Source organism: Zootoca vivipara, chromosome 4 (assembly GCF_963506605.1).
Source record: "Zootoca vivipara chromosome 4, rZooViv1.1, whole genome shotgun sequence".
NCBI classification, from domain to species: Eukaryota; Metazoa; Chordata; class Lepidosauria; order Squamata; family Lacertidae; genus Zootoca; species Zootoca vivipara.
Window position 1 is genome coordinate 53790220 of NC_083279.1, and position 27182 is coordinate 53817401.

At 42.0% G+C, this 27182-nt stretch overlaps 1 protein-coding gene across 1 annotated transcript; it reads left to right on the forward strand.

Annotated features, from left to right (window-relative positions):
• Positions 1 to 1121: 1121 nt before the first annotated feature.
• On the forward strand, positions 1122 to 12408 carry MRPL39 (mitochondrial ribosomal protein L39). The gene is made up of 10 exons (XM_035116350.2): positions 1122 to 1238; positions 3051 to 3257; positions 4182 to 4321; positions 5039 to 5138; positions 6316 to 6383; positions 7735 to 7847; positions 9151 to 9216; positions 9965 to 10118; positions 11635 to 11682; positions 12285 to 12408. Exons 1-10 carry the CDS (start codon positions 1190 to 1192, stop codon positions 12348 to 12350), a joined length of 1011 nt encoding a protein of 336 aa, XP_034972241.1. The 5' UTR covers positions 1122 to 1189; the 3' UTR covers positions 12351 to 12408.
• Positions 12409 to 27182: the final 14774 nt, after the last annotated feature.

The window sequence follows — 27182 nt, forward strand, 5'->3', positions numbered from 1 at the left end:
AAGGCTGTTGGAACTTGGTAATTTTACAGATAGTGTATGGAGAATTTCTGCAAACGAATCTAAGGTAAAAAGCAAATATAATGAACAACTGTTTGCGCATGCGCATGAGAGGTAAAAAAAAAAACCCTGCAAAAATAAGAGTCTATGAAAAGAAAAAACAAGTTTTATAGAAGTGGGGGGTGTCAGCTATGTTCTGCTAGTCCTGGTTGTGCATGTAAAATCAATATTGTGGCGATCTCCACAAATACTGTCACTGTTGAATAGCAATAGGCAGCATCCCCCAGTACCTGGAAAAATACACAAAGTGGCCACGCCCCCCCCCATTTCACAGAAATGACTTAGATCAGGCAGTCCCAACCTTCAGCCCTCCAGATGTTTTGCACTACAATTCCCATCACCTCTGACCACTGGTCCTGTTAGCTAGGGATCATGGGAGTTGTAGGTCAAAATATCTGGAGGGCAGCAGGTTGGGGATGCCTGACTTAGATGGTACCTGCCCATTTTGCCCTACAACTTTCTAGGGTTAGAGACATACTTTTTCTTTTTAAAGAAAGGTCAGCGTCAGTCTAGGGCAGGCACCCACAAACTCAGCCCTCCAGATGTTTTGGGACTACAACTCCCATCACCCCTAGCTAACAGGACCAGTGGTCAGGGATGCTGGGAATTGTAGTCCCAAAACATCTGGAGGGCCGAGTTTGGGGATGCCTGGTCTAGAGCAACTGAGGCATCCGCGAAAGCCTTTGCGGGTGCCAAGGCGCCTGGTTGGTGGTGATCACTGTGTGAATAGAGAGAAGCCCTGTTTGCAACCCCTCCCTCTCCTGGACAGTTTCCTTGCAGCAGCTGTACAGCGGACAGAAATCAAATAGGCACAGTAGCCCTGCCCACTGGTGCACCTCTTGCATTTCTGCCTGTCCAGCTGCAGCTGTCAAAACGGCCTGAAAGAATCGCTCGAGTAGCCGAGAGAGGAGCAGGCGCCTCAGCCCGCTCCTTCCAAACCTATAGCCCATGAGGGACCGTTTCACGAGCTTCCTCCTCCTCCGGAAGCTGCAGGCAAAATAAAAAAATCCGTCAGGAGCCGCGCTGGGAAAGAGAGGCGGAACCTTTGTTTCGCGGCCGCTGTTTTCCGGAAGGCGACGACTGTTGGTGCTCCGCTTGCGCCGGGCTTCGAGGGCGAAGGATCAGCCTGGCGATGGCTTCTCTTTGGAGGAACCGCGGACTGTGGCGAGGCTGCAGCAGGAGTGAGTGCGCCGGGGAATGGCCGGGTCAGGCTGGCGGCTGGGGGGGGGGGGAGAAAAACGTTGCCCCTTCCCATTCCCAGTTGATTTGCATGTCCCATTTCAGCACGTGGGGAGCTGCAGTGCTTTGCTTTCCCAAGTGAAGAAATGCTGGTTTCCCACCCACTCCTTTGCCCTTCGAAAGCATCATTCTTTGCACGCTGGGGCTTGGTTGTATATTTAATTTTTAGGCCAAATTCTAAGCCAAGTTATGAAGGTTCATAACGAGTTCGAGGCTGTGAGCTTTGTATCCAGTTTTGCTCTTTGTGGGTGGTGCCATGCTCCTTCCTCTTCCTCTCTTTCTCCAGAGATATTGCAGCTTGGTAAACCTTACATTTTGCTAAGTTTCAATAGGACGAATAGGAAGCCTGATTTGTGGATAGGGCAGTGTGTGCTGCTGGGGTAGGGCACTGTTTGACGTGCTCTTGTGCGGTATGTAGAAGCTTTGTGCTGTGAGCAGGGCCCATCCTTTTTGTATGGTCTGAATACGGTAATTTGACTGGCATATATATTAGTGGACAGATAATAAAGGTAAAGGGACCCCTGACCATTAGGTCCAGTCGTGACCGACTCTGGGGTTGCGCGGTCATCTCGCATTATTGGCCAAGGGAGCCGGCGTACAGCTTCCAGGTCATGTGGGCAGCATGACAAAGCCGCTTCTGGCGAACCAGAGCAGCACATGGAAACGCTGTTTACCTTCCTGCTGGAGCGGTACCTATTTATCTACTTGCACTCTGACGTGCTTTTGAACTGCTAGGTTGGCAGGAGCTGGGACCAAGCAATGGGTCGAAGCCCAGGTCGAAGACCTCGAAGCCTGGCGCAAGCAACCCCGTTGCGGGGATTCGAACCGCCGACCTTCTGATCAGCAAGCCCTAGGCTCTGTGGTTTAACCCACAGCACCACCTGCGTCCCCTGGACAGATAATAGTGGCAGCCTAAACATTTACAAGGACACGCCTGCCTTAAAAAAAAAAAAAGCCTTTTGTTTTGTGTGCAAGTGGGAGGAGAGAAAACACTGTGATTATTCCATCCCACAACTTTTAAAGGGTTTGCCATAACTCCTGCACCATTTTTTGGACTTTGAAATGTATTTTATGTATCTTGTCCAAAGAACTCAAGCTGGTACTTACTTCACACTTCCCAATTATGCTCACAACAGCCCTGTATGGTAGGTTAGGTTGGGCAGTGTGTCTTGCCCACGGTCACCAAGTGAGTGAGGATTCAAAACTAGTTCTCCCCAGTACTAGTTCAATACTGTAACTATTACACCATGATTAAAATTTCCTCCCTTCCTTCAGTTACAACAGTGAACATATTAATAGTAATTTCCTGTACAGCACTGATACCACTCTCCCGAATGTAGCATGTAGTGATAAGGCTATTAAACTGGATCAAGTTAGTTCTAGCTATGAAAATATGGATATGTGGAAAGGCCCTTGAATACTGGCACAGCAGTATTGCTTTTAGATCCGACTTGTTGGTAAGGTATAATAGAATTGTATATTTAAAGAACATGTTTGAACTTCTGAATATATGAAGTACTTTTTCTTATGCTGATTATTCATTATAGATATTGATAGTAAGTAATGAATTTACCTAATAGTTTCAAAACTTGTCAAAGTCTTGTTAACTGCAACATTTCTTGATAATATATAAATTATATACTATTCCACTTAGATCCTTAGAGCTTGCTCCCAAGGAACTGTTCTGGAATGGGATTGTTTTGTTTACTAAAATGAAGCAATATGCTGTTTGATGAGACTTCTTTTATTTCCAGGGCTTGTTTCAACAGCTCCCGCTCCTCAACTCTCAGTAGCTGACATTGCTCAGATGCGCAATGAGCTCTTCACAAAAGAGAAAGAGAGACAATTGTCACTTTATCCACGAATTGAGAAGATTGAAGTTAAATATGTTGGCAAACCTCATCCAGGCACTTTATTTATAATGAACAAGGGGCTTTCCACTCCTTACACTTGTGCTATGCGTAAGTACTTGCAAATGGAGGGCTGTAGTTATGTCACCCTTAAGCCAAATGGCAAATCAAAACCACACTTTTTAAAAGACAGACAGTACATCAGCTAATTGTATATGAAGAAGAATGTCCTTGTGATAAATGTTCCTTTTTTAAGTAAATCTAATTCACTGTTCCAAAGGGAGTAAAATCAGTTCCATTACCCAGTTTCTCCTGTATCCCATTCAGAAATCTCCCGCCATAGGTTATCCCCATCCCTTTATACTTTATCATCTATTGATGGGGCATAGCAATCTGGTATGTTGAGAGTAGAGGGTTCCCCCCCTTTCACGGGCCCCCATTCCTTAAGGAGTAACCTGTCAATGGAAGACAGCCACCCTTTCTCTCTCTCGCTTTCAGGTGTTCAGTCTTTCTCTCTTGCATCCTATTCTTCCCTGCCCAACAGGTTGCTTGCATGGGGAGGCAGACTGCTCTTCAAAGGACTTGAATGATCCCTTCCAGAAGGTTTTCAAAATTAGGCTGAGGTCCAGTGGTATCCCACCCTTGTTAATCTCCAACATTGTTAGTTCCACCTTTCCCTGGCCATCAAAAAGGATGCCTGCCTGATTTTTAATTTCACATCTATTAGGAATTCCTAACAAGCTAAGAAGGAGAAGTATGCTCCATCCATCCAATTACTTTACAACATTTTACAAGATGATCTAAAAATAAATAAATAGGCTGACTAGGTCCTCTCCTTTCTCTTCTGTTATCCCAAATGGTTTTGAGCTCTGATAGTGTCTGACAGTAAAGGCTGAGCAACAGCTGGTCCATGGAGAATGCTGCTCACTCTTTTTTAATTGGTGGTTTATTGGCTGGCTGATCATTGTAAACAAAGTACAACTGCACTATTGCTATTATTTTGCTGTACTTTTTGTAGTTTTTCTCATTTCCTAGATTTAAGTGAATGGCACTGTAGGAGATCGGTACTTGCCCTTGTCGATGGACAAATCTGGGATATGTACAGGCCTTTGACTCGCTCCTGTGAAATTCAGTTTCTTACTTTCAAAAGTGAAGATCCGGAGGAGGTGAACAAAGTATGTTTCTACCATTTTTCTTCACAGTGTTTTCTTCCCTTTGAGTTGAAGCTTTTTTCGAATAAAACCTAAGGAAGAGAAGGATTTGAATCTTGCGTGTTGAATACAAGCACAAAGATGAGGGCAGAAAATAATTGATACATAGTCATATATGATTCCTCTTTATGTATTATTCAAATTTTTTGGCTTCCCGGTTTTCTTCTATTTTTAAATCACACACTTCTGTAGTACATTTATATCTCTTTCCACATAACTGCATAAACAATACTCTTCTTGTTTATAGTAGAACAGCAAGAAATGCAGGACAATAAGGGTTGAATCCAGAATAGCTCAGTGAAATTCTATTTTACTCTGAAAGAGGAAGGCAGGGAAGGAAACTCCCCCAATTTCTCCTTTACCCTGTGTGTCCTGGAAAGCTCTCCATAAAATTGTGAGACCCTCTGGAATAGTGTAGGAAGCAGCTTGAGGAGACAGGAGAAAGGAGGAATAATTGAATATTGCTTTCTTGTTTTCCTCTATCGGAGAGTCTCTTTTGGATCTTGGTGCCCTCCAAAAATGGAAAGAGTCTGGCCATTCCTCTAATGGGAAATCTGGATCCTACCATATAGCAAACAATTTCTAGAAAGATCTTTTGAGACTATTTACGCTCTGTTTTCACTTGAACTGAACTGTCTTGGCATAGCATAAATGAAGTTTGTTTGAAATCCTTTGTTACAGGCCTATTGGCGCTCTTGTGCTATGATGCTGGGCTGTGTATTAGAACAGGCATTTAAAGATGAATACCCAGTCACTCTTGTTAGAGCTCCGGAAGTGCCAGGTACATGTTTTGCTGTTGCAAACTTTTATTGTTCTTGAAAGTTGGTGAATAGTATATTGGAACACATGTAGAAGGTTCTTTGATTAAAGGTCTGCTTAATTCATGCATTTCAAAAGCTTTGGTAATTTAGGGTAATTCTAATCTCGTAGGAGTGGACTTCCCCATCCTCTCCTCAGCTCTGTAGTGGCCCTTTGTGAGAAGATTTGAGGAAAGAGAAAACCTGCTTTGCAAATGGATCAAATAATTTTTATCTGTTTGCATCATTAATGGCCATTGCCATATCTTGTAGCAGACAATTCTATAAGTTAGTTAAAAGTTGCATGACAAAATATTACTTAGCTGTTTGGAATCTACTGTTAGTCAACTTCATGGAATCTCAGTGTAACTTACCTCTGATAAAATTGTAGACAATCTAAGAGGTCTGAGCAGATAAAAATGCTTTCACCTTTACGGAAAAGAGAACAACATTGACACTGGAGAACCTCCCTGAAAAAGGACTGAAAAAATGCAAGTGCAAACCCTTTTCTCCAGTCACCAGAAGGCAGTGTCAGAGGTTGACCTTAATAGTCACTCAGGTTTTATTTATCTTTCCTGTAGAGAAAATGCCCCAACCCCTATAATCACTGTGGTTGCTCTCCTCTTTTCCTACTCTAGGCTATTGCTACCCTTTTTAGATGGTGCAACCATAATCATACCCAATATTCCACATTGGCTGCACCATAAACACGTACAGGTGAAACTCGGAAAATTAGGATGTCGCCAAAAAGTGCATTTATTTCAGTAATGCAACTTATTATTTTTTATTTTTCTTTTAATTTTTACAAATGCTTTCTTTTGGAAATTCCACAGTAATAAAACAAATAGTTACAACAATACAAAAATAAACATCGCTATTACATTTCATTAATTACATTCCATTTATAATTGGCCCGCCTAACGACAAATAATTACAATTACAATAAATAAAGGCTTGACGTATCTTGCTTTGCGTGTCATGCATCTATCTCAGATATTGGTTTCACCTTTTAAGTTGCGTTACTGAAATAAATGTATAAGAGCATTCCGATACTGTAGGAAGCCCCATAAGTTGGCTACCATTAGGATTGCAAAATAGGTTTAGTTCAGACTTAACTTCAAAAATTACTCATTTTCTTTTGGATCTTGACTTGCCATGCAGTGATATCTGGAGCTTTTTGCTACGATGTAATCTTGGACAGCAGACTTGACGATTGGAAACCAACTGCAGTAAGTATGATGATGATTCACTAGACATGTTCCAGTGTACTCTTTATTTGGGGGATAATTGGTTATTCAGTGTTACCAAATACAGGGGAGATTTTCACCAAACACAGATCTACTTGCCGGCAAATACAGTCCAGTAGACATTGGCTAGGATCCTAAAGCTTGTATCCAACATTGCCTGTTCCTGAGCAGAAGAGAGTTCTCCTTGTGTATTGGGATTTCCCCTTCCTATCCTTTCCTCTTCTTCGTGCCCTTAAAATCTGCTCTGGGGGATTGTGGGACCCTCCGAAACAAATCTTGGGTGCGCATAGGATGCTCTAATTAGTGATAACCCTATGGATAGCTCAGTCACAGTAGAGCATGAAATTTAAAATCTCAGGGTCGTGGGTTCCAGCCCTATGTTGGAAAGAAGATTCCTGCATTGCAGGGGGTTGGACTAGATAACCCTTGTGGGCACTTCCAATTCTATGATTCTAAGCATTAAAAGAAATTGATTTTTAGACCATTTTTGTACACAGCTAAATAAATGCGGAAACAAAAAGGCCCCCAGATAAAGATCAAATAGCTATGCCTCATTTTGTAGCATGCACAGTAAAAATGATTCTCTACTCTACAAATGATTCCTCCCCTTTTACTTGTATTAGTTTCAACAGTGAAAATGAGAATTAATTAACTACAAATTACTTTTTATAAACTGAGATTGACCTTCCCATGCAAGAGCTTGTATAATAGAGAAGGTCTGTTACAGATCTTTCTGAACTGTCATGTCACAACACGTTTTTGTCGGCTGCAGTGTGTTGTTGTGTCGTGCAAACACTCCCCGCGCTCCTCCTGGGACTGGAAAGGGGTTAGTTTAACCTCTGGTTTGCTAGTAAAACTGAATTACCATGTCACAAAATGATGCATATCTAAAAAGTATGTCACCTACATGAAGCATTTGGAAAGCTCTGGTCTATTATTTAATCCATAAATGCAGTTTCAGGCTGGGTCCAGAGTGACTACTATTTGCCTTGCTTGGAAGTAAAGTAGTGAGAGCACTTTTCATGGGTGGCTGTAAAACCAAATAAGCTAAATAATTTTACAGTCTATGGGGGATAAGGGTATGAAACATTACAAACCAGGAAAAATCACCGGGAACAGTAAATATTTACTATCTGTTGTCTATATATTGCATCGTCTTGCCTTACTCCAAGGCTGAGCATAGGCAAGACTTATCTTAATTGGGAAATCCAGTGGAGGATGAGGGCTAACCCTTACATGGCATGGATTTCAGTCATCTGAGCTAACTTGCATTCTGTATTCCTTGCTTGTCTTGTTGATCTCTGTATACATACACTTTTTCTTCTTTTCCAAGGAAAGTCTCCATTCGCTTACAAAAGACGTTAACAAACTAATTCATAAAGACCTTCCGTTTGAAATGCTGGATGTTGATGCAAAAGTGGCACTTGAAATTTTTCAGCATAACAAGTCAGTATTACCATATTATGTTTAATAGCACATGTTGTTTAAAAGCAGGCCACCTGTATCTTCTGCTGAAATTGTGTATTGTGTTTCACGAGATAAGTTTTATATATAATTTAAGCTGGTCCAATTGGTTACATTAAACAATTACAGTGGTATGTCGGTTTATGAACTTAATCCGTTCCGGAAGTGCATTCTTAAACTGATACCGTTCTTAAACCGAGGCACGCTTTCCCTAATGAGGCCTCCCGCCGCCGGTGCCCTTCCACCGTTCAGATTCCATTCTTAGACCGAGGTAGGTTCTCAAACTGGGACATTACTTCTGGTTTTGTGGCGTTCGTAAACCGAATTGTTCGTAAACAGGACTGTTCTTAAACCAAGGTACCACTGTAATGTTAATTTTCAGTTACTAAGGTACTGACCTGAAGTTTTTCATCATTTTTGCCAGTAGATGGCACTACAGTCTGTTTCTGGTAATTAAAGGACTGTGGAACAACTCTAGTCAACCAAGCAGCCATATATGTCATGCATACCTGTGAGAGAGCTTACATACGTAACTTATTTATTGCTGTGTAGTAGATAGTCTAATGTGGTGGGAAGTGGGTGGCGCTGTGGTCTAAACTACAGAGCCTAGGGCTTGCCGATCAGAAGGTTGGTGGTTCGAATTCCCGCGCTGGGGTGAGCTCCCGTTCCTCGGTCACAGCTCCTGCCAACCTAGCAGTTCGAAAGCACCTCAAAGTGCAAGTAGATAAATAGGTACCGCTCCGGCGGGAAGGTAAACGGTGTTTCCGTGTGCTGCTCTGGTTTGTCAGAAGCGGCTTTGTCATGCTGGCCACATGACCTGGAAGCTGTACGCCGGCTCCCTCGGCCAATAACGTGAGATGAGCGCCGCAACCCCAGAGTCAGTCACAACTGGACCTAATGGTCAGGGGTCCCTTTACCTTTACCTTTAGCTAGTGTAAATTACTCTACTACAAAGAGTGTTAATGAGTATAAGTAAAGGGAGATGTCTAAGAGAAGCAATGTGCTTAAGCCTGAATGTAGAATATTGTGGAGCTCGTAATGTATCTTAGTTAACTTCACCGTCACTGTTTGTTGTGGGTTTGAGTAATTAACTGGAGGAAGCCGTCTCCTACTGCTTACCCAGGACTGGCGGACTGTAAGAAAGATGCTCTTTTGACAATTCCTTGAGAAGAACTCCTTGGAAAGAGGGCTGTTGAACCTAGTAGTAATGTGTATTCTTCCAGTTCGGTGATGATCTTCCACTTTATACCTTGTGATGTTATGAGCCTCTTTTCTGGTTCTGTAGGTACAAAAGGGAGTTAATTGAACAGCAAGCTTCACAGAACTCCGAAAGAATAGTAAAATTGCACAGGTGAGCAAAATCCTGTTTGCCTTTGTTTTATAACTAGGATTATATATATATATATATAGAGAGAGAGAGCGCGTTAGGATTCCTTGTAACTGTGAGGTACCTGTCATCAAGTCACAAAAATGATTTGAACTTCCCCAGATACAATGAAGGTACAAATAGGCAACTTGCTTAACAGCTTTCAGTCATACTCTAGTCATGGGGTGAAACTCTGTGGGGATATTTTACATTGAAGAGCAGCATAGAAATAGATCACATTTTAAATGTGTTTGTATGTAATGTACTTGTGAGTTGGATCTAGAGTTCCAAGAGCAGAGTTCTGCTTACAGGATAGGGAGCTCTCGGGCTTTGACTTCTTCTGCCTAGAATGTTCAAAATGCCTTAAACTGGCTTTTAAAAATCAAACTACTACGTGTAAGTGGTCCTATTTACTAGATTTCATAGGCTAGGTTTATTATGGTGTTACCACAATAATCTGGTACCTTCCCTTTGGGGTTCCCAAAAGATGTATCTCCTCTGTCAATGCAGGTGACACAGATAATAGCACATAGACTTCTTGGTTCCTCCTATAAACAGCTTCACCTATAAACATCAGATTTTCTAAAAGAACAGTTCTGAAATCTACTGACTATTGGTGCATCACATTGGCAGGACATTTGTTTTGCAGTGAATGAGACAATTGTTGGTTTTCTTTGGGAAATACACTTTAAAAAAATAATGAAGTTATTAATCTTTCCTTGCTTTCAATCAGGTTAGGTGACTTTGTAGACATTAGCGAAGGCCCACAGATTCCCAGAACCAGCCTATGTCACCAGTACGAAGTGACAGCTGCTCATAATGTTCCAAGCGCTGAGTCTGAGCTTATGCGGAGATTCCAGGGTCTCTCTGTTCCAATTTACTTAAAGGTAAGCCATCAGTTTGCTTATAGATATTTGTGATTGAAGAAAGGGGCATAAAAGATGCTTGTTAATGTGGATGCGTCTGTTACTTTTTTTCCATCATCAGGGCTTCAATAAAAGTTGTAGCTTCAGTTATCCTGTTAGACATGAGATATGGCACTTTTAGTTCCAATGTGTTTACCACTACTCTTTTTCTCAGAATAAGTAGAAACTCATTCATTAGAAACCTGTAAATTATAAATGGCACGAAGAGGAGGAAACCAAAAATTGTTATACAGCAGTCATGGAAGTGCTGTTTCCCTCCCACTGTTGTGGAATTACAAATCCCATCATCCCTGACTTTGGGCTGTGCTGGCTGGGGCTGATGGGAGTTGAAGTCCAACAACATTGGAGCATCCCACCCCCATTAAACGGCTTTATTTTTTGAGTTTTGTCATAGGGAGCCTTCCTGTGTTAATTACATTTCTTTTTAACTTAATTGTTAGGTTTTTGATCCTTTTTTTAAGGGAAACCCTGGGTGCAAATGTTATTTAATTAAATAAATAACTTGAATCACTTTCAGTATATAAATATAAATTTGACGTAGAAGACCATCTATTCCGTTTAATGAAGAATAAAAAGCAGCACAGCTTCTTTAAGGTTCCTAACCTAGATGCCCTCTGAAGCAGATTTGGGGCAGGGGGGCGGGGCAGGGAGGGTATGAGCAGAGAAGAAGGGGAAGTCCTGTCACACAACTGAAATTCTGTTTATGTGATGTTGGATGCTTCCCTAAAGGAGTCTGTTCCCCACTTCCCCCAACCAGACCATTTAATACTATTTGTTGGTTGTCCATTTGCAACAGATCTTTCTTGTATAGCATAGAGAACAACCTTGTTAAAGGTGTTAAACAGCTTGTGTGTGTTGGATCAGTGCTCCCTTGGCAGTTTTTGTTGATAGCTGAAAGAAATCTCTTTGTACATACTTAAATAATTTTGTTACAAGCATGTGCTTGCATTTAGAAATCATTTTATGTCCACGCACACACACACACACCGCAAGTTGTTTTTATTTATTTGCGGTTTTTAAAAACTCAGTTTACAAAGTTGCTTACAATAAAAGGCAACATGATGCAGTTGATACAGATATTTGAAATAAATTGATACTCTTCTTCTGGCACTTAAAGTTAACTCACCGAAGTGTTACGTGCTTTCCTTTTTTCAATTATATTTTATTAATAAACAAAATAACCCAAATACATACAGTATAAAGAAATACTGTTACGCTTTAAGTTTTATCTTGTTAAATCATACTGGAGAGAGCCATTGAAATCAGTGGGCTTAATTTAGTCATGGCTAACTAGTCCACTGATTACAGTGGGCCGGCTAAGGGTATGACTAAGTTGGATAAAACCCTTTTGAGTAGTTATTGTGAAACTGTTGTGACGGAAGTTCTTGTCAGAGTAGTTGTTCTCATAGGCCATTAAAGTAGACATGGTAAGACATATGTCTGGCAATATACTTGAATGTACCCTTTCATATTCCAGCTTCATCACACAATATGGCACAGGTTGCGGGAAAGGTCTCAAAACCTAGTAAGTCTACTTGCAATATTATGTTGTTGTTGTTGTTGTTGTTGTTGTTGTTGTTGTTGTTGTTGTTGTTGTTGTCATTGACATGCTATCTTTGGGTCTTTAATTTTTTTTCTTAGAGGGCTAAGGATCAAAATGTATACAAAAATGCAAATTTTAAATTATCAGTTTTACATGATCCATATTAGCCCATCTGTTGAAAGTTTTGCTGCTTATTTGTACAACTTCAAAAAGTATGGGAACTTTGCTTTGCAATCCCAATTTGCATATGCAACTAAAACAGAACTGTAATTTCCTCCAATATGGTGTGTATTAATAGAACAGTTTTCAGTGAGAAAGTGTTAATGCCTAAAGGTGGAGGAAATTAGCATTTCCCAAGGGAGGCAAAAGCTATGCTGTGTCTTTGCCATTCATAGATCAAATACCACAGTTTTGTTGAGAAATCTCCATGTTGAAAAAAGAGTAGCTGCTAATATACAGGTTGTTTAATATGAGTGCAGTGTTTCTTCACTTGCTATAAATGAAGGAGCAAGAACGACTAGGAGCTGGTACAAGTAGCATATGAAAATATATGCTTCCAGTAAATTGTTTACTGTGTTTTGCAGATCAGTGAAGACAAAATGAAAGAAGCAAAAGATGAAAATGAAATCTCAAATACTGAAACAGCCTAAGTGTTTCTAATTTGCATATGGGTAAAACTGGTCAACATTAAATTGTGTTTTCTTTGTATAGTACCGTTTCATTGTTCAATCAATCCCCCAAAGAGGACTTCTGACCATAGGTTTTCATAGACTCGGACACAAAAGCATTTGTTGGCCCTTGCTCCTACTTCATCAAATCAGAAGTAAGGTGTAAACATAAAAACATCAACGAAAGTTTTACAGATGGGAAAGTTCACTGGATAGCTGAGTTGGTTAGAGCACGGTGCTGATAATGCCAAGGTTGCAAGTTCAATCCCCATATAGGATGGCTGCACATTCCTGCATGGTAGGAGGTTGGATTTGATGATCCTCCGAGTCCCTTCCAACTTTACAGTTTTAGAAGTCTTTGTGTTGGCACACCTGCAAGCTTCCATTAAATTATGCCAACAGGATTGCTGCAACTGGAATTGGGAAAGTTGGTTTCAAATCCAGTTAGATAATAATGTCCCCCCCCTCATCTATAATGTCTGTCCATAGCCTGTAGTCTGGGCACATTTTACAGTTGATATGTACTGGGTTATGTATGTATTTTATATTACCATGGGCTATGAAGTCCTGAAGCATCACCACCAAATGAGGGCTACGGCAGTGACATTAAACCATACATTCTCTGGTGTGGTAACCTGGTGACTTAAAATTCTGCATCAGGAATTGTGTTGCATGAGTTCAAATTCAGTTCATGGTAGATGTTGCTGCTACAGTGCTGTCCCTGTGGATGTGTTCTCTACAAGTCAATTAAACATATGCATATTACAGTGTTTTAAATAAACTTGAAGGACGCATTCAGATCCAGCCGGAGAACATCAGTCAAAGAAATGATGAGACTGGAACACAGACCTGTCTTTCAAAAATGCAAAGGGCAATGCTGTAACCTGTTGCAGCAGTAGAGTGTATTTTGAGCAGCCCCTGCCCCCAGTCTTCAGTAAGACTGAACTTTACCTCCATTTCCATGTAATGGCAGATGATGGTCAAGGATGATGAGAGCTGTAATTGAGCAATATCCAGAAGACCACAGGTTCTTCTTTCTTGCATACAGAATTGGCAAGCTGAGTTATCAGCTTCAGCCCTTGATATCCCTGGAAATAGAATCCATGCTAGCGGGACAGAGGGAGATGTCTGCCTGAGGTTTTGAAGAGCTGATGCTGGTCATTGACTCACATGGTAAAGAATCAGCTCTCTCTATATATGCAGACTAACTTTCACTTGTACCACACACCGTTGCTTTCCCAGTCAGGTGGTTCCTCTTGTCTGCCTCCTTGTATTGTGGGAGCATCCATATATCAGATGCATGGCTGGCACCATTTGTTGATGGGGAGGACTAACCACCTAGCCCCTTAGCCCTCCTTACTGAGGAAGGTGACTGGTTGTGAGGTTGAATTAAAATTTTACTGGATCAGTGAGGTAGACAGATCATTGCATCTCCTGCTGCTCAGACTGTCCTGTTTTGAATCTACCAGAGTGGTTTTCCATTCATGGGTGTGTACGTGAGAACTTGTTGTAGTTGCACATGTACTGTAGATGCACACATCTGCATCAAGCCTTGGCTTACTCTGAAATCTGCTGCACTAATTTTAGTACCCAAATCCCACCTTCATTTCCATAGTGGTGGGCCTTTCTTGCTGCTGGGTCTAGGGTGTCAAGTTTCTGGAAACTTTGAAACAGTTGAAGGGGAAAAACTGGGTTTATTTAGGGGGTGGATGACAGAAATGGAAATCTTGCAATATGCAATACTACACACACCCCACCCTGAGCCAGCTCTGCAGCTATCACATGATGGCAATAAATGTGTTTTGGGCCTTTTCACTACTATGCCAACCTGGGAGCTGGTGTAGCAAAATGGCATTTTTCCTCCACTCCTACCCAGGCTGATTTGAACAGGGGCTGTGAATGCAGTGGTCGCTACACTGCTCCATTAAGCCCAGCCACTTGGATTGTCTCTTTAATTTTTTTCAACAGTTGTATGGAAGTCTATATTCATTTATCTCATGGAGAAGATGGAAAAATATGAGTGAGTGAGATGCAGAGGCTGTATTTTACCATCATGTTGCAGGAACGATATATTTGGCAAGCTCCCCAGCGTCAAATCCTGAGATACTTGTTTACTAATCCAGACAAACTTGGTAGCAATGCTATTTTTCTCTCCTTGCCCCATAGATGTGATATCTGCTTTGTAAACACATGGGCTACAGGTAGCTGTGCTTGTGTTGTGCCCTATTGTGGGTATCCACTTCTACCTTGAGGTGATGTCCAATCGTATTAGGACATTGGTACTGTCACCAGTGCTTATGCATACTGTGCTATTGTAGAGGAGTATGGCAGCTGCAATGTTCACATGTTCGTATTCAGTAGCTCTATATACCAGTGGCCAACCAGATTCCTATGGGAATCCTGAAACCAAGACCTGTATGCAGCAACACTCTCCCCCCTTAAAATTTCCAGCAACTGGTATTAAGCATATAGCCTCTGGCACTGAAGGTGGAGCATAGCTATCATGGCTAGTAGCTGGATAGTTTGATCCAGTTGGAGCGTCTGCAGCAGGCCCAATAGAGTAACCCCACCTATGCATTGCAATAATGAAGTCTTGAAGTTACCAATGTATCACAGTGGCCAGAATAGCATGGTCCAATAATGGCTGTAGCTGGTAAAAGGTCCCAGGTGGGACCCAGGTGACGCTGTGGGTTAATCCACAGAGTCTAGGGCTTGCTGATCAGAAGGTCGGTGGTTCGAATCCCTGCAACGGGGTGAGCTCCCGTTGCTCGGTCCCAGCTCCTGCCAACCTAGCAGTTCGAAAGCACATCAAAGTGCAAGTAGATAAATAGGGACCGCTCCGGCGGGAAGTTAAACGGTGTTTCCGTGTGCTGCTCTGGTTCGCCAGAAGCAGCTTTGTCATGCTGGCCACATGACCCGGAAGCTTTCTGCGGACAAACGCCGGCTCCGTCGGCCTATAGAACAAGATGAGCGCCAGAACCCCAGAGTCGGACACGACTGGACCAGAGACCGCAGTAACAAAAGATCGAACCAGGATCACCTCCAAACTCCAAACCTGTTCTTTCAGAGGGCATGCAAATTCATCCAGAACAGACAATTGATCAGTCTTCTACCCACTGGAACCACCCACTCACAGTGCCTCCATCTTCCCAGGGGTTAAGCTCAGTTTATTGACCCTCATCCAATCCACCGCTGCACCCAGACAACAGTCTAGATCGTGCACAGCTTCTCCTGACTGTGATGTTACCGGTATGGTCAATTAGAGCTGTGAACATACTTATGACACTTCACTTCTACACACCTAATGACTGCACCTAGTGGCTTCATGTAGATACTGAACAGCACTGGAGACCAGATCGTGACCAAACACTCTCCAGCACAAGGACCAAGGGGTTGAAGCCATCTCCCATTGCTGTTGTCTAGGCATGACCATGTGGGTAGGAACAAAACCACTGTAGAACAGTGACTCCAATACCCATCCCACAGAGCCAGTGCATGAGTATACCATGGTCGGTAGTATCAAAAGTCACTGAGAGGCTGGGAAGCAGAGATGTATTCCCCCTGTCCCGCTTTCGATTCAAGCCTCAAAGTCATGTCTGAGCCTGGATTGAACCAGATCTTGATAATCCATGTCCTTCAGGAACTTCTGCAGCTGCTCAGCCACCTTTCTCTCCACCAACTTACCAAAGGAGGGGATAATTGCAGCTAGTTAAAAACCATATGGTACAGTGTGAGTTTCTTCAAGTGGATATACTACTGCCTGTTTAAGGATAGCAGGCGCCACTCCATTGCACAAAGACACACTCACCACATCCTGGATCCACCTGGTCAATCCCATCTCCCCACCTGAACTACTTTTCACCAGCCAGGATGGACAGTGGTCAAGAAAAGAAGAAGCCAGTTGCATGATTGCAGGATTAGTGGAGTGTGTGTGTCTTAAGTGCTGTGAAAATGCCATGGGGAATCTCTCTGTGGTTACTCTAGTGCTTGAAATCCACTTCCAAGCATCAGGCAAAATGAAAGATGCCCAATCACATGACTTGAAAATAAAACCTACAGTTTATCAAATGAATAGAAAAAGTCATAGTCACTTGTGCGTGTCCATGATCCTAATAAAAGATTTATTGAGAAAGTGGTTTCATTCTGTAGTAGGGAAAACACACACATTTTAGCAAACAAACCTGAATGTGAAGTAGTTATTTTCTATCTTCCCAGCATCAAGGTGGCCCACAATGGGTGTTTCTTGCTTTCCTCCCACCAATGGCAGATGTTTTTCCATCTCAGTTCTGGAAATAAGCACCACACACTACTAATGCTAACACGTAGGAGTCAGTTAGAAATTAAAAAAACCCCTATCACGATTAGCATTAACAGCATGTGGCCTGAAATATGAAGTCCTGAGCTGATGAAGCTGCTCCTGCTTCTCTTTGATTTACCTATAATATAAAAAGAGCTGTGAACTTAAGGAGGAAATGCACTCTAGCAGGAAAAGAATTTTGGCACAGGGAACAGACTTTATGGACAATTCCTTCTGTTGCAATTACTCAGGACTGGGTCCCACCTCCCTACTCAGAGTAGACCCTGAAAATAATGGACATTAATAACTTCGGGCCATCAATTTCAGTGGGCATATGCTGAATAGAACTTAGTTGGCTACAACCTATAATAGGTTGTAGCTAGCGATAGTCTATAGAGAGCTAACATTTCCCCCTGTCTTCCCAGCTTCGGTCTTGTATGTGGAAACCCATTTGCAATCTTGACCCAAGTTTCAAAGACAGCTTGTGAGGAACTGGGGTGACCTCAGAGTTTGCTTGACGTGGGTTTCTTGCCATCTGCCTCTTTGGTGAGTGGCCTGCAGCTAAATTGCTGTTCGGAGCTTTCACAAAGTTAGTTGTAAAATAATGCTTGCCTTCAGAAGTTTTTCTTTTCTAAAGGAAGTGAATGAGGCTGCATATAATTTCCATAGCAGCCCTTAAATCGTGACTGAAGAGCAATGAGGAAGTGGATGTCATGTTAAGATGCGGTGAGTTAAGCGATAAATGGAAATTGCCTCTTCTTTTCAGTCTAAATTAAGCCAGCTAAATGCAGTTACAAGACTCAACTCATGCAAAGGTCCGGAAGAGGCTGTCGCCAAGCCTGAGGAACTCATGTAAACAAATGCACTGCAGGTGACACAGCATCTGAAGGGAGTGTAGAATAAAGTTACTAAGTCAATGCTAGGATTCAGAGCCACCCCTTCACTGACAAAGAGATCAAGGAGGTACTTTCCCTCCCCTTTCTCTGTTTCATATTGTATTGTTTTTCCTTTGAGAAACTTGAGAAATTAATTATTCTGATCAGCAGAATAACAAAATTTCCCATTGCCCTCCACTCAAATGCATTAATCACTTGGCTCTCAAAGTCATCAAGCTTCTCTAAGTGAAGAACAAAAGTCAATGGCTTCCTCCAAAAGTCACTGGATAATCCTCACATTCACCCCAAAGTATGTGGTGATCTACCATCTCACTCAGGCAGATGGGAGGAAAGGAGCTGGCCTCATACTACCTTCCAGAGCTTGCAAAAATTCCCACCATTTTGCATGGCTCCATTAAAACAAAACCGGCCAACTACAGTGTGTGGGAGATGGAAACAGTGGATTGTTTAGTCCTAGTGAAGAAAATGTGAAGATGAAGCTTCCACAATTGCCATCACCACCAGTTCTGCAGTTCAGATGCATAGCAATTCACCCAAACAGGTCAACACCTTATTTTCATTTCATAAAAGATGGACTCTGGGGCTGTTGTTTAAATGGTGTAGTTCACCTTCCAGGGGCCCTGTTGAAATGAGTGGGGCTGGGCTTGACTGGGGTGCTGGATTATAATTGAGCTGGATGCACCCAAAGGGTTCTTATCCAGCAGTGTTTTTGTGCTAGTGAAAAGCACATGTGCAAGGCAGATGCCACAAATTTCACTGATTTCCTGTTCTATAACACAGTTCTCCACACAATCTCCCATACGCTTCTGGAAGGTCATCTGACTCTTACAATCAGAGGGTCCCCCACCCCCTTTTTGCAGGTAGAAAGAGCTGCAATGGGTAGGAGGTGCTACTGAAAACCATGTGCTGTACTTGGAACGAAGGTGTAGCCTTTGCCAACCTGGTGCTCCCCAGATGTTTTGGACTACAACTCCTATCAGCCCCAGCCAGCATAGGGTGTGCTTTCTGAAGCTGATGGGAATTGTAGTAAAACAAAACCTCTGGAGTTCACCAAGTTGATAAAGGCTGCAGTACTAATGCAAATCCACCATGAAAAACAGTCCAAAGTGCATTTTTTAAATAGGAAACCATGGTTTCCGATGTTCTTTCCTCGCTAACCAAAGCTTAAGGGCTAGCTGAAAGCATTCCGTAGAATCAAGTAGCAAAGCTGTGTCTAGGATATATCATTTCAGGTTGCAACATGGAAAGACTGCATTTATCTATGCTGCTTCAAAGAGGAATGAATCTTTTCACCTATAGAATCTCAGCATGTCTGGGAGATGGATTCATCCTAGTCTTCACTCTGCCGCATTAATTTTCTATTTATATGGAGTCAATTTCCACCCATTTAAACGCGCAATATAGCCATGCTCCTCTCAGTTCTAATTCAAGCATGAATTGGTATTATCCAGGAAAAGTTTTACTACTTGATTCTGCTGCAGGTATAAACTGGTCATTAGTTATTTGCTGGAGATATTTCTGTGATATATGTCTCTGAATACATTCTTAAACATTACGTGACATCAATGTACTTAAAACTGCATTTCCTTACCTTTTGAAGTTACTTTCATTAATATTTTGAGCACAAAATATGGGTTTAGCCATGCTTACTCAGGAGTAACCAGAAAACTTACAACCTTCTTTATCATAGTAAATGCCCAACCAGTACTTTCCCCAATAAATCTAGACACTTATTTGAGTGAGTTCACTGTCTTACTCACTGCAACGGTGATGGGTGTATAAGAGATAAAATCCTCCTTACAATCTAGATTACTTTTGCTGATCTAAAGATTTCCTTCATTATAGAAATATCTGTCAAGTTACTTGCATTTTGATAATATAAAACTGAACCTGCATACAAAAAGACTCCAAACTTGCATTTTAAATCACTGTAATATACCTATAATATGCCTCTATAGGCATTTGGTTATTTTAATATTATAAATCATGTTTTTGTAAAGATCACCCTCAAGATAGAAGTATGGATACCTGTTCTAAACGAGTTTTTAAAGGTCATTTTTGATAAAGGAATGTTGCAAACAGGAGTCGTGTCTCGAGAGGACCATGCATGAGTCTCGTTAAAATCAACAGGACAAATTAGTTCCGACTACCTCAAATCCCGGGACGCGAGTGGCGCTGTGGGTTAAACCACAGAGCCTAGGGCTTGCCGATCAGAAGGTCAGCGGTTCGAATCCCTGTGACGGAGTGAGCTCCTGTTGCTCAGTCCCAGCTCCTGCCAACCTAGCAGTTCAAAAGCACATCAAAGTGCAAGTAGATAAATAGGTACCACTACAGAGGGAAGGTAAACAGCATTCCTGTGTGCTGCTCTGGTTCACCAGAAGTGGCTTCGTCATGCTGGCCACATGACCGGGAAGCTGTACGCTGGCTCCCTCGACCAGTAAAGCGAGATGAGCGCGCAACCCCAGAGTCAATCACAACTGGACCCAACGGTTAGGGGTCCCTTTACTCTTTACCTTACCTCAAATCCCAGTAATTCCCATGGGTCTTAATTACATCCTTTGTAATTGGATCATGGTGTACTGATTTGTGGCCCTAATATGTAGCAAGCTAAAGCAAACTTGTAAAACCACCTTATAAAACGAATAAAATCTGCTGTATTTGCATAGTCACTTCTGTAGATATGGTCAAATGTTAAATCACCTGCAAGGCTGTCAGTTGCTTGCAACACAATTCTTTAAAGCATTGCCCCTTTATTGGCATAATATAATTTAAAGGGCACCCCAAATTATAGACATTGTTGGTTTGTATAACAGTCCCTTATTTTTATGTTTTCATGTTGTCTTAAGCCTGTCAGTCTGGGTGAAGTTCTACATATGTCTGTGTGATCGCAGGGGTTGATTTTCAACCACCTCAACTCTTTCCCCAATGCCCTAGTTCTTGGCCCACTCTATATTTCATTGTGTGTTGTATTTTTTTTAAAAAAAATCTCTCTCTCTCGTAAAAAAAGCATAAATACTCCTACCTGTTTGCTGCAGGCTGTTTCCTCATAGATGCAAGCAGTTCAGCAAAGAGGCCACAGACTTCCTTTCGATCCACTTCATGCGCACTGAAAATCACACAGTGTGCATGCCCTTTTCTCTTCCTCCCTCTCTTGAAGGGAGAGAAAAAGAATAAAAGCCCACATACACAAAGAAAGCACATGTTAACAGTGCCCTGGAAGTGGCTGGCATTGACCCTGTGCTGTGCATCCTTGTAGCGCAAGTTAAGCAAAGAAAGCCAGTCCCTAACAACCTTGGGACATTTTATAAGTCATGAAGGTGACTCATCCTCTTGCTTTCAGTAAATCCCCTGACCTCTTTTTTTCACTCTTCTCAGAATGTCTATGTGTGAGTGTGTGAGAGAGAGAAAGAGAGAGAGAGACAAAAATCCCATGCAATGTTAGAAAATGTACTGTGTACTTTCTGTAGAGTATGTAATTTCTGTAGGCTATTTTTAAAAAGAGCAATGAATGCAAATGGGTTGCTTCTAATTATTTTTTATTTTATACATAAATTTCTAAAGCACTAAATCAAGAAAAAGAAGAAAAAATATTCTTAAAGCAATGTACATAAAACCAAAGGTAAGAATATAAATGGGCAAAGATCAGAAGAACATAATATTTGGTCACATGTCAAGGGTAGTTTGGGCCAATAAAATATGCCTTAAGCCAGGCACCCCCAAATTTCGGCCCTCCAGATGTTTTGGCCTACAACTCCCATGATCCCTAGCTAAGAGGATCAGTGGTCAGGGATGATGGGAATTGTAGTCCAAAACATCTGGAGGGCCGAGGTTTGGGGGTGCCTGCCTTAAGCTGACCTCTTAAACTAAGCACTAAATAGTTAATGGTTCTCTGTAAGAGATGGTCTGACCCATTAGCTGCCTTCCTTGCAAATATACAGAGCAAGGTTGGAAAGGTATCATGGTTGATTTCAATGGGACTAATGCATGACTAAGGTATTCATGCGTCCTACCTTACAGAGGATAATCCTCTCATTGGATGGTTTGTCAGAAGATAGCTCTCTATTGGAAGGTGTCCTCTATTTGAGGACTATCCAGTCCATGTACGGTTAAAGAGGAGGAAACAAAAAAAGGACAACCAGAGCCTTGAAGTTGCTCGTCAACAGTTAGCCGCACCTGGTCAGCAGACAGGTCACCTGGACACACCCATCCCCGTTATGGTGAGGTGCATTGTATTTCTACTTAGAGTGATTATTTCTAAATGTGTGCCAATACTTATAAATTAACACATGGTGATGAAAATCCTTTCATTTTTTTGCAATGTATAACTGGTTACCCTAGATCAGAATTTCCATCGAACCGAAGAGGGTGCTACCTTGGGTTTCGTCTGTGTCTGGAGAGTAAGACTACTTAGGAACCCTATTCTTAAGGTTAGAAAACAGTTTAAGGGATTGTAATACTGCATTTAGTTATTTATTTTGTAACCTACCCTGGGACCTTATGGTGAAGGTCAGGTAAGAAATAAGAATGCCATCTTGAGCTCCAAGATGGAAAAGGTGGGGGATGTAAGAAAAAAGAAATCATGCATACTAAATCTGGTTCTATAATCATGAAACATTTATTGTTGCAATAAGAAGGAAGTTGAGCCACACATAAGAATGATGTGATGTTTCATTTGGCAAGGCTGTTGGAGGTAATACTAAAATGCCAATATATCGAGAGGGCCCTTTCCTGCTTTTCCCAATTATGCTAGAGTGCTAATTGGTTCGACGTTTCAATTTACTGTACTTGGACACAGATACAGCACCAAATATCTACTGCCACTTGTGATACTATCTGTCACTTTAGCATGGATTGATCCCCCCCCAATCAGTTAAAGCTTGCGTTTGCTCCTCAGTTCAGCAATTGCAAACTGAAGCTGCAATTCAAGGCTCACTTTGCCTGGGAATAAGTCCCATTGGAATTGCGTCCAAGTCATCATGCATAGGATTGTAGTTTTGGTGCGACAAGCAGAATCTGGAACCAAATTGGTACTTGGTAATGCACTTACTCTGCAACATTCACCATTTTATTGGATGTTAAAGCTTTAATTTCTATCTTAATTTCCAGTCAAATTTCCATTCTTGATACGCAACTGATAAACCACTCAGTGATTTCTTTTCTTTTCTTATAATGCTTGTTAACCTGCGCAAGAATTTTGTTCCTATAAACTGTTACAATGGGGATTAAGGAGGAATGTTTTTCTAGTTGATCTAGTATGAATACACCATCATCAACATCATCATGGTCATCATGGTTCTGGTTCAGCTTAGAATGCCATGAGCTCTCTGTTCTCTGTAACCATCCCATGGCAATCCACCTGCCACTCTAACCACTTTATGATGAGACTATTAACTTGAATCATGTACATTTTATGGCAGATGTAGTTTCTGTCTGGGAATCCCAAACATTCTATGATAGTGAAGAACATGTGTGGAAAGTAGCCTGATTTTGATTGAAGCTGCAATTATCTTATGGATCATTGAACCTGGGATCTTCTGCATGGATGGACTTTGGTTTTTCAGATTTCAGCGGCACCCTATGTAAGGCCCAAATCCAGTGTGCCTCCTGCCTCTCACCTTCTGTTCTGCTTAATTAACTACATCATAGTTGTGACGCCCTTTGACGCCCAATGCAGTGGAACCACTTGTGCTGCCCTACGTCTGCCTCTGCCATCTGCATACCAAGCAGACTGAGCTACGGTGCTTCCCTATCCTTAAAGTGTATCCTTCTCTGTATGGGAGGAGAAGAAGAAAGTAGGTGATGGGATGGGTAGGTGGTGTGACAGCTGCAACTTTCCCATGTGCGTTTGAAAGTAGGCACCAGATGAAGACCTTCTAAATCCCAATAGTATTTAAAGAAATTGAACCAGCACTTTACTATGCATGCTGTTCTTGGGATTATCAGCCTGTTTGATGGTGGAGGTGGTGAAAGGTGCTGGAACAATTGCATTATAGGACAGCAATTCCCTTCTTTAAGGTAATTACAGAATTCTAGGGTTTGAAGCCAATGGCATCTAAGCCAATGCCCAGCAATGCAGGGATCACAGCTAAATGGAAAGAAGAGAGTGATGAGGAAAGCCTTCTGACCTTCTGCCTTTTAAGCGGATATTGAGATCACAGTAGGATAATTCCGTGACCAATGTAATGTTTCCATAATATTTTGTGTTTTATCTAATATTATTTGAACTCCAATTAACATTAAATGATTTGTGTGTTAACAGGATTGATTTGCCTTCTCGAAACAATCAAGAGGTAATTTAAATACTTTCTTTTTATTGTGTATTAAAGAGATGTGACCAGTGTAACAGTTTTGCAACATCACAAATTTATTTGCAACTTAGATAGTTGTTTTCTCTAAAAGTATGGACCCCCACCCACCCACCCATCATGCGCCAGTATACATAAAGAGCTAACGTCACATGGACAACCATCAAACCTATGGTGGTATTATTGGGAAAAGGTTTCCTGGCAAATGGTCTCTGACCAATATAACACAGCCGATGTAACCTGAGACAATTCATTGACAGACACCCTGTGCTTATCACACTTCACTATGCGTTCATATGTTGCAGGTCTGTGGGAAGTTCGAATGTCCATGGGAATTTACACTTAGCTGTGGCAAAACCCTAATGACTGGTTTCTTTTCAACCTAACATTTATTATCATTTCCAGGGAAGACAAATGTCACAGAAACCCCACTTTTTTTTAGAAGAGAATTTCTTACTAATGAATAGCATCACTTGGCGAAAAAAATAATTATTTTCAGTTTCCCACTCACATACTCAACAGTAACAAAGTTGCCAACTGAGGCCAGTACTTCACTGGTTGTTCCTGCTTGTGGACCTTCTTTCAGGATAATTACATTTCCAATGTATTTGTGGTGTTTATTTTCAACTACGTATATTTAAAATTCATTTACATTTTGTGTTCATTATTGCCTTCAACCTTTTGCCGAATTCATTGTATTGTTCCTTAAATACATTCAGCTCCTGAGGTGAATTTTTGTATCTCTAGATTGGGGCTGGCAACCCGCACCCCATGGGGCAAACCTGGCCTGTCGGGTCTCCCCATTTGAACCAGGAGATCATTTTGGGCAAGGCAGGGCTGCCCACCTTGCACCTGATGTCATACACCTCATGGGAGGGAGACCTTGAGCAAAAGGGCAGGACTTTCCTACCTTGAGATGATTGTGTACATCTCAAGGTGATGTACTCCTTGACTTTTAAAAGACACCTGAAGACAGCCCTTTTCATGAAAGCTTTTAATGGTTGATGTTTTACTGTGCTTTTAATATTTTTGTTGGGAGATGCCCAGAGTGGGCTGGGTCAACCCAGTCAGATGGGCGACAGATAAATAATAAAATGGTTAGTGTTGTTTTTGTTATAACACTTTCTGTCTTCATAGGGAGAAAAGGGACAACGCCATTGTTCCTGTTTGTGATCTATCTAATGGTTCCTTCTGCAACAGGCAGGTGTTAGTAAAGTAGAACATATGTTTTTAATTTGGGGTTGTGTTTGTTGCCATAGCAGTCATTTGTATGTGTTGCTGTAGAAACCTTTATTTAACAGAGTTTGACCACACCATTTAACGCTAAATGACTAACATTGCCCTCGCCTCCTGCGCTGTCATCTTAAGGCTGGGAAAACCACAGGAACTTTACCATCCATTGTTTAATGCTAAAATACAGTGCACTGGCATTGTATATTTCCTCTTCCTGTTGGGTATAATGATATTTTCTTTAAATTCTTTTTCATTTCCCAGTTTTCTGTTGATTTATATCAGGTGTGATTATGGCCTAATTTTGTGCAGGTGGGTGGAGAATGAAAGGCGGGAAGGGGGCAGAAGGGGGGGGGAGTAATGGAAGGAGAAGGGGATGGAAAAAGCCTTATGAAAGTGCTCAGCTTAGACCTCTTGGAAGAGTGATCTGCCCCTCTGTTGCCAGCCCATGGGGTGGGAGAGTCCAAGACCTCAGGCACTCCTAGTCAAGCACCTCCTACTGTGGAGCAAACGCCCCCCCCCCGCTGTCAGCAAGGATCCTCTGTCTTTGGAGGAGGTGATGGAGAGTAAGTCAGATGCCAACCCTGCCTCTGACTCCAAGGGCATGGAAATGTCAGCTGTGGCACCAACAAACCTGGCGAGCCCAACCCCTTGAAGGAATGCCCATTTGCTTGCCCATTCCTGGGATGCACTGATGCTGTGCCCACCTCATCCTTCAAAAGGAAGGTGTAGGCTGCGTGTTGGATCAGCACCTGAGCTTCTGCTTTGCCATGCATCTATATCTCTTTTGCACCTGTTGCTCTTGCCGAACCGAGCCTTATCTAGGCACTATTCCGATTCATGCATTAAAGCCTTTGGTGGAAACCAAGCCCGTAGTCCCTCTTCTTCATCCAGCAGTGAGGGCCAAGACACCAGCAGTAAAGAAGTCTTCAACATGCATGGATATTGGCTATTCTCTGAACAAGCACTGGGGGGGGAGGGGGAGCTCAAATAGCATGAATTCACTGCAAATTCACATTAGGATTCTCCTGGGAAAGATGTCTCCAGGGGAACCCCTTTCCCTACATGTGTCCCCACAACTTGCTACTGTCACTACTTTGCAAGAAAGAAGATTCCACCTAAACATTAGGAAGAACTTCCTGACAGTAAGAGCTGTTCGACAGTGGAACTTGCTACCAAGGAGTGTGGTGGAGTCTCCTTCTTTGGAGGTCTTTAAGCGGAGGCTTGACAGCCATCTGTCAGGAATGCTTTGTTGGTGTTTCCTGCTTGGCAGGGGGTTGGACTGAATGGCCCTTGTGGTCTCTTCCAATTCTATGATTCTATGATCTACCACTGGCACCTATAGAGGCTTTCCCCCCAATTCAATAGCAGGTGTGTGTGTGTGGACTTTCATCAAGACTGCAGCAGTAGAGGAAATGTTTCAGCTCCCTCTCCCCCTGTAATTCTGATACTGTCCAGCTGCTATTTACTTTTTTTTAATGCACAGGCTAATTGAAATTTTCACAATTAATGGCTGATTTGGCCCTAGCTGCATAGTTATTTCGATTCTGTCTAATGCTCCTGTGTTTAAAGTGAGGGATTACTCTCATCTAAAACACAAAGTATATGTTATGGATTGTACTGTGGATCAATTATAATTGCAAAGTTACGTAAACATGAAAGATTTCATCCCCCCTCACCCTGTACAGTAGTGCTGTGCATATATTAGTTTAGGGAAAGGGTTAATTCTCTGTGTGCTTTATCTGACATACATATATCTTTCTACGGGAAGGAAGCTGAGCGCAAATTTCCTGAAACAATAAAAAGTTTAGCTCAACTATATTTGGCACTACACAAAGCAGGTATCAAGCAAGAAGGAGACAGAGACACTTGGTTCTGTGTACCCATGTAGGTGGGGGGATTTTAGATACTACTCACAACTTGAAGAGCCCCATCTCTAGTTGCTGATAGCTGGATTTGTAAAGTACAGGGGATTTTTCTTGCCAGAAATCTCTGTATGATGGCATAGTTTGCTAACTGTGCAAGCTGTGGGATTTTTTTTTTTCTTTTGGAAAAGGAGTGGGCCCCTCATCAGCTGGCATCTTGA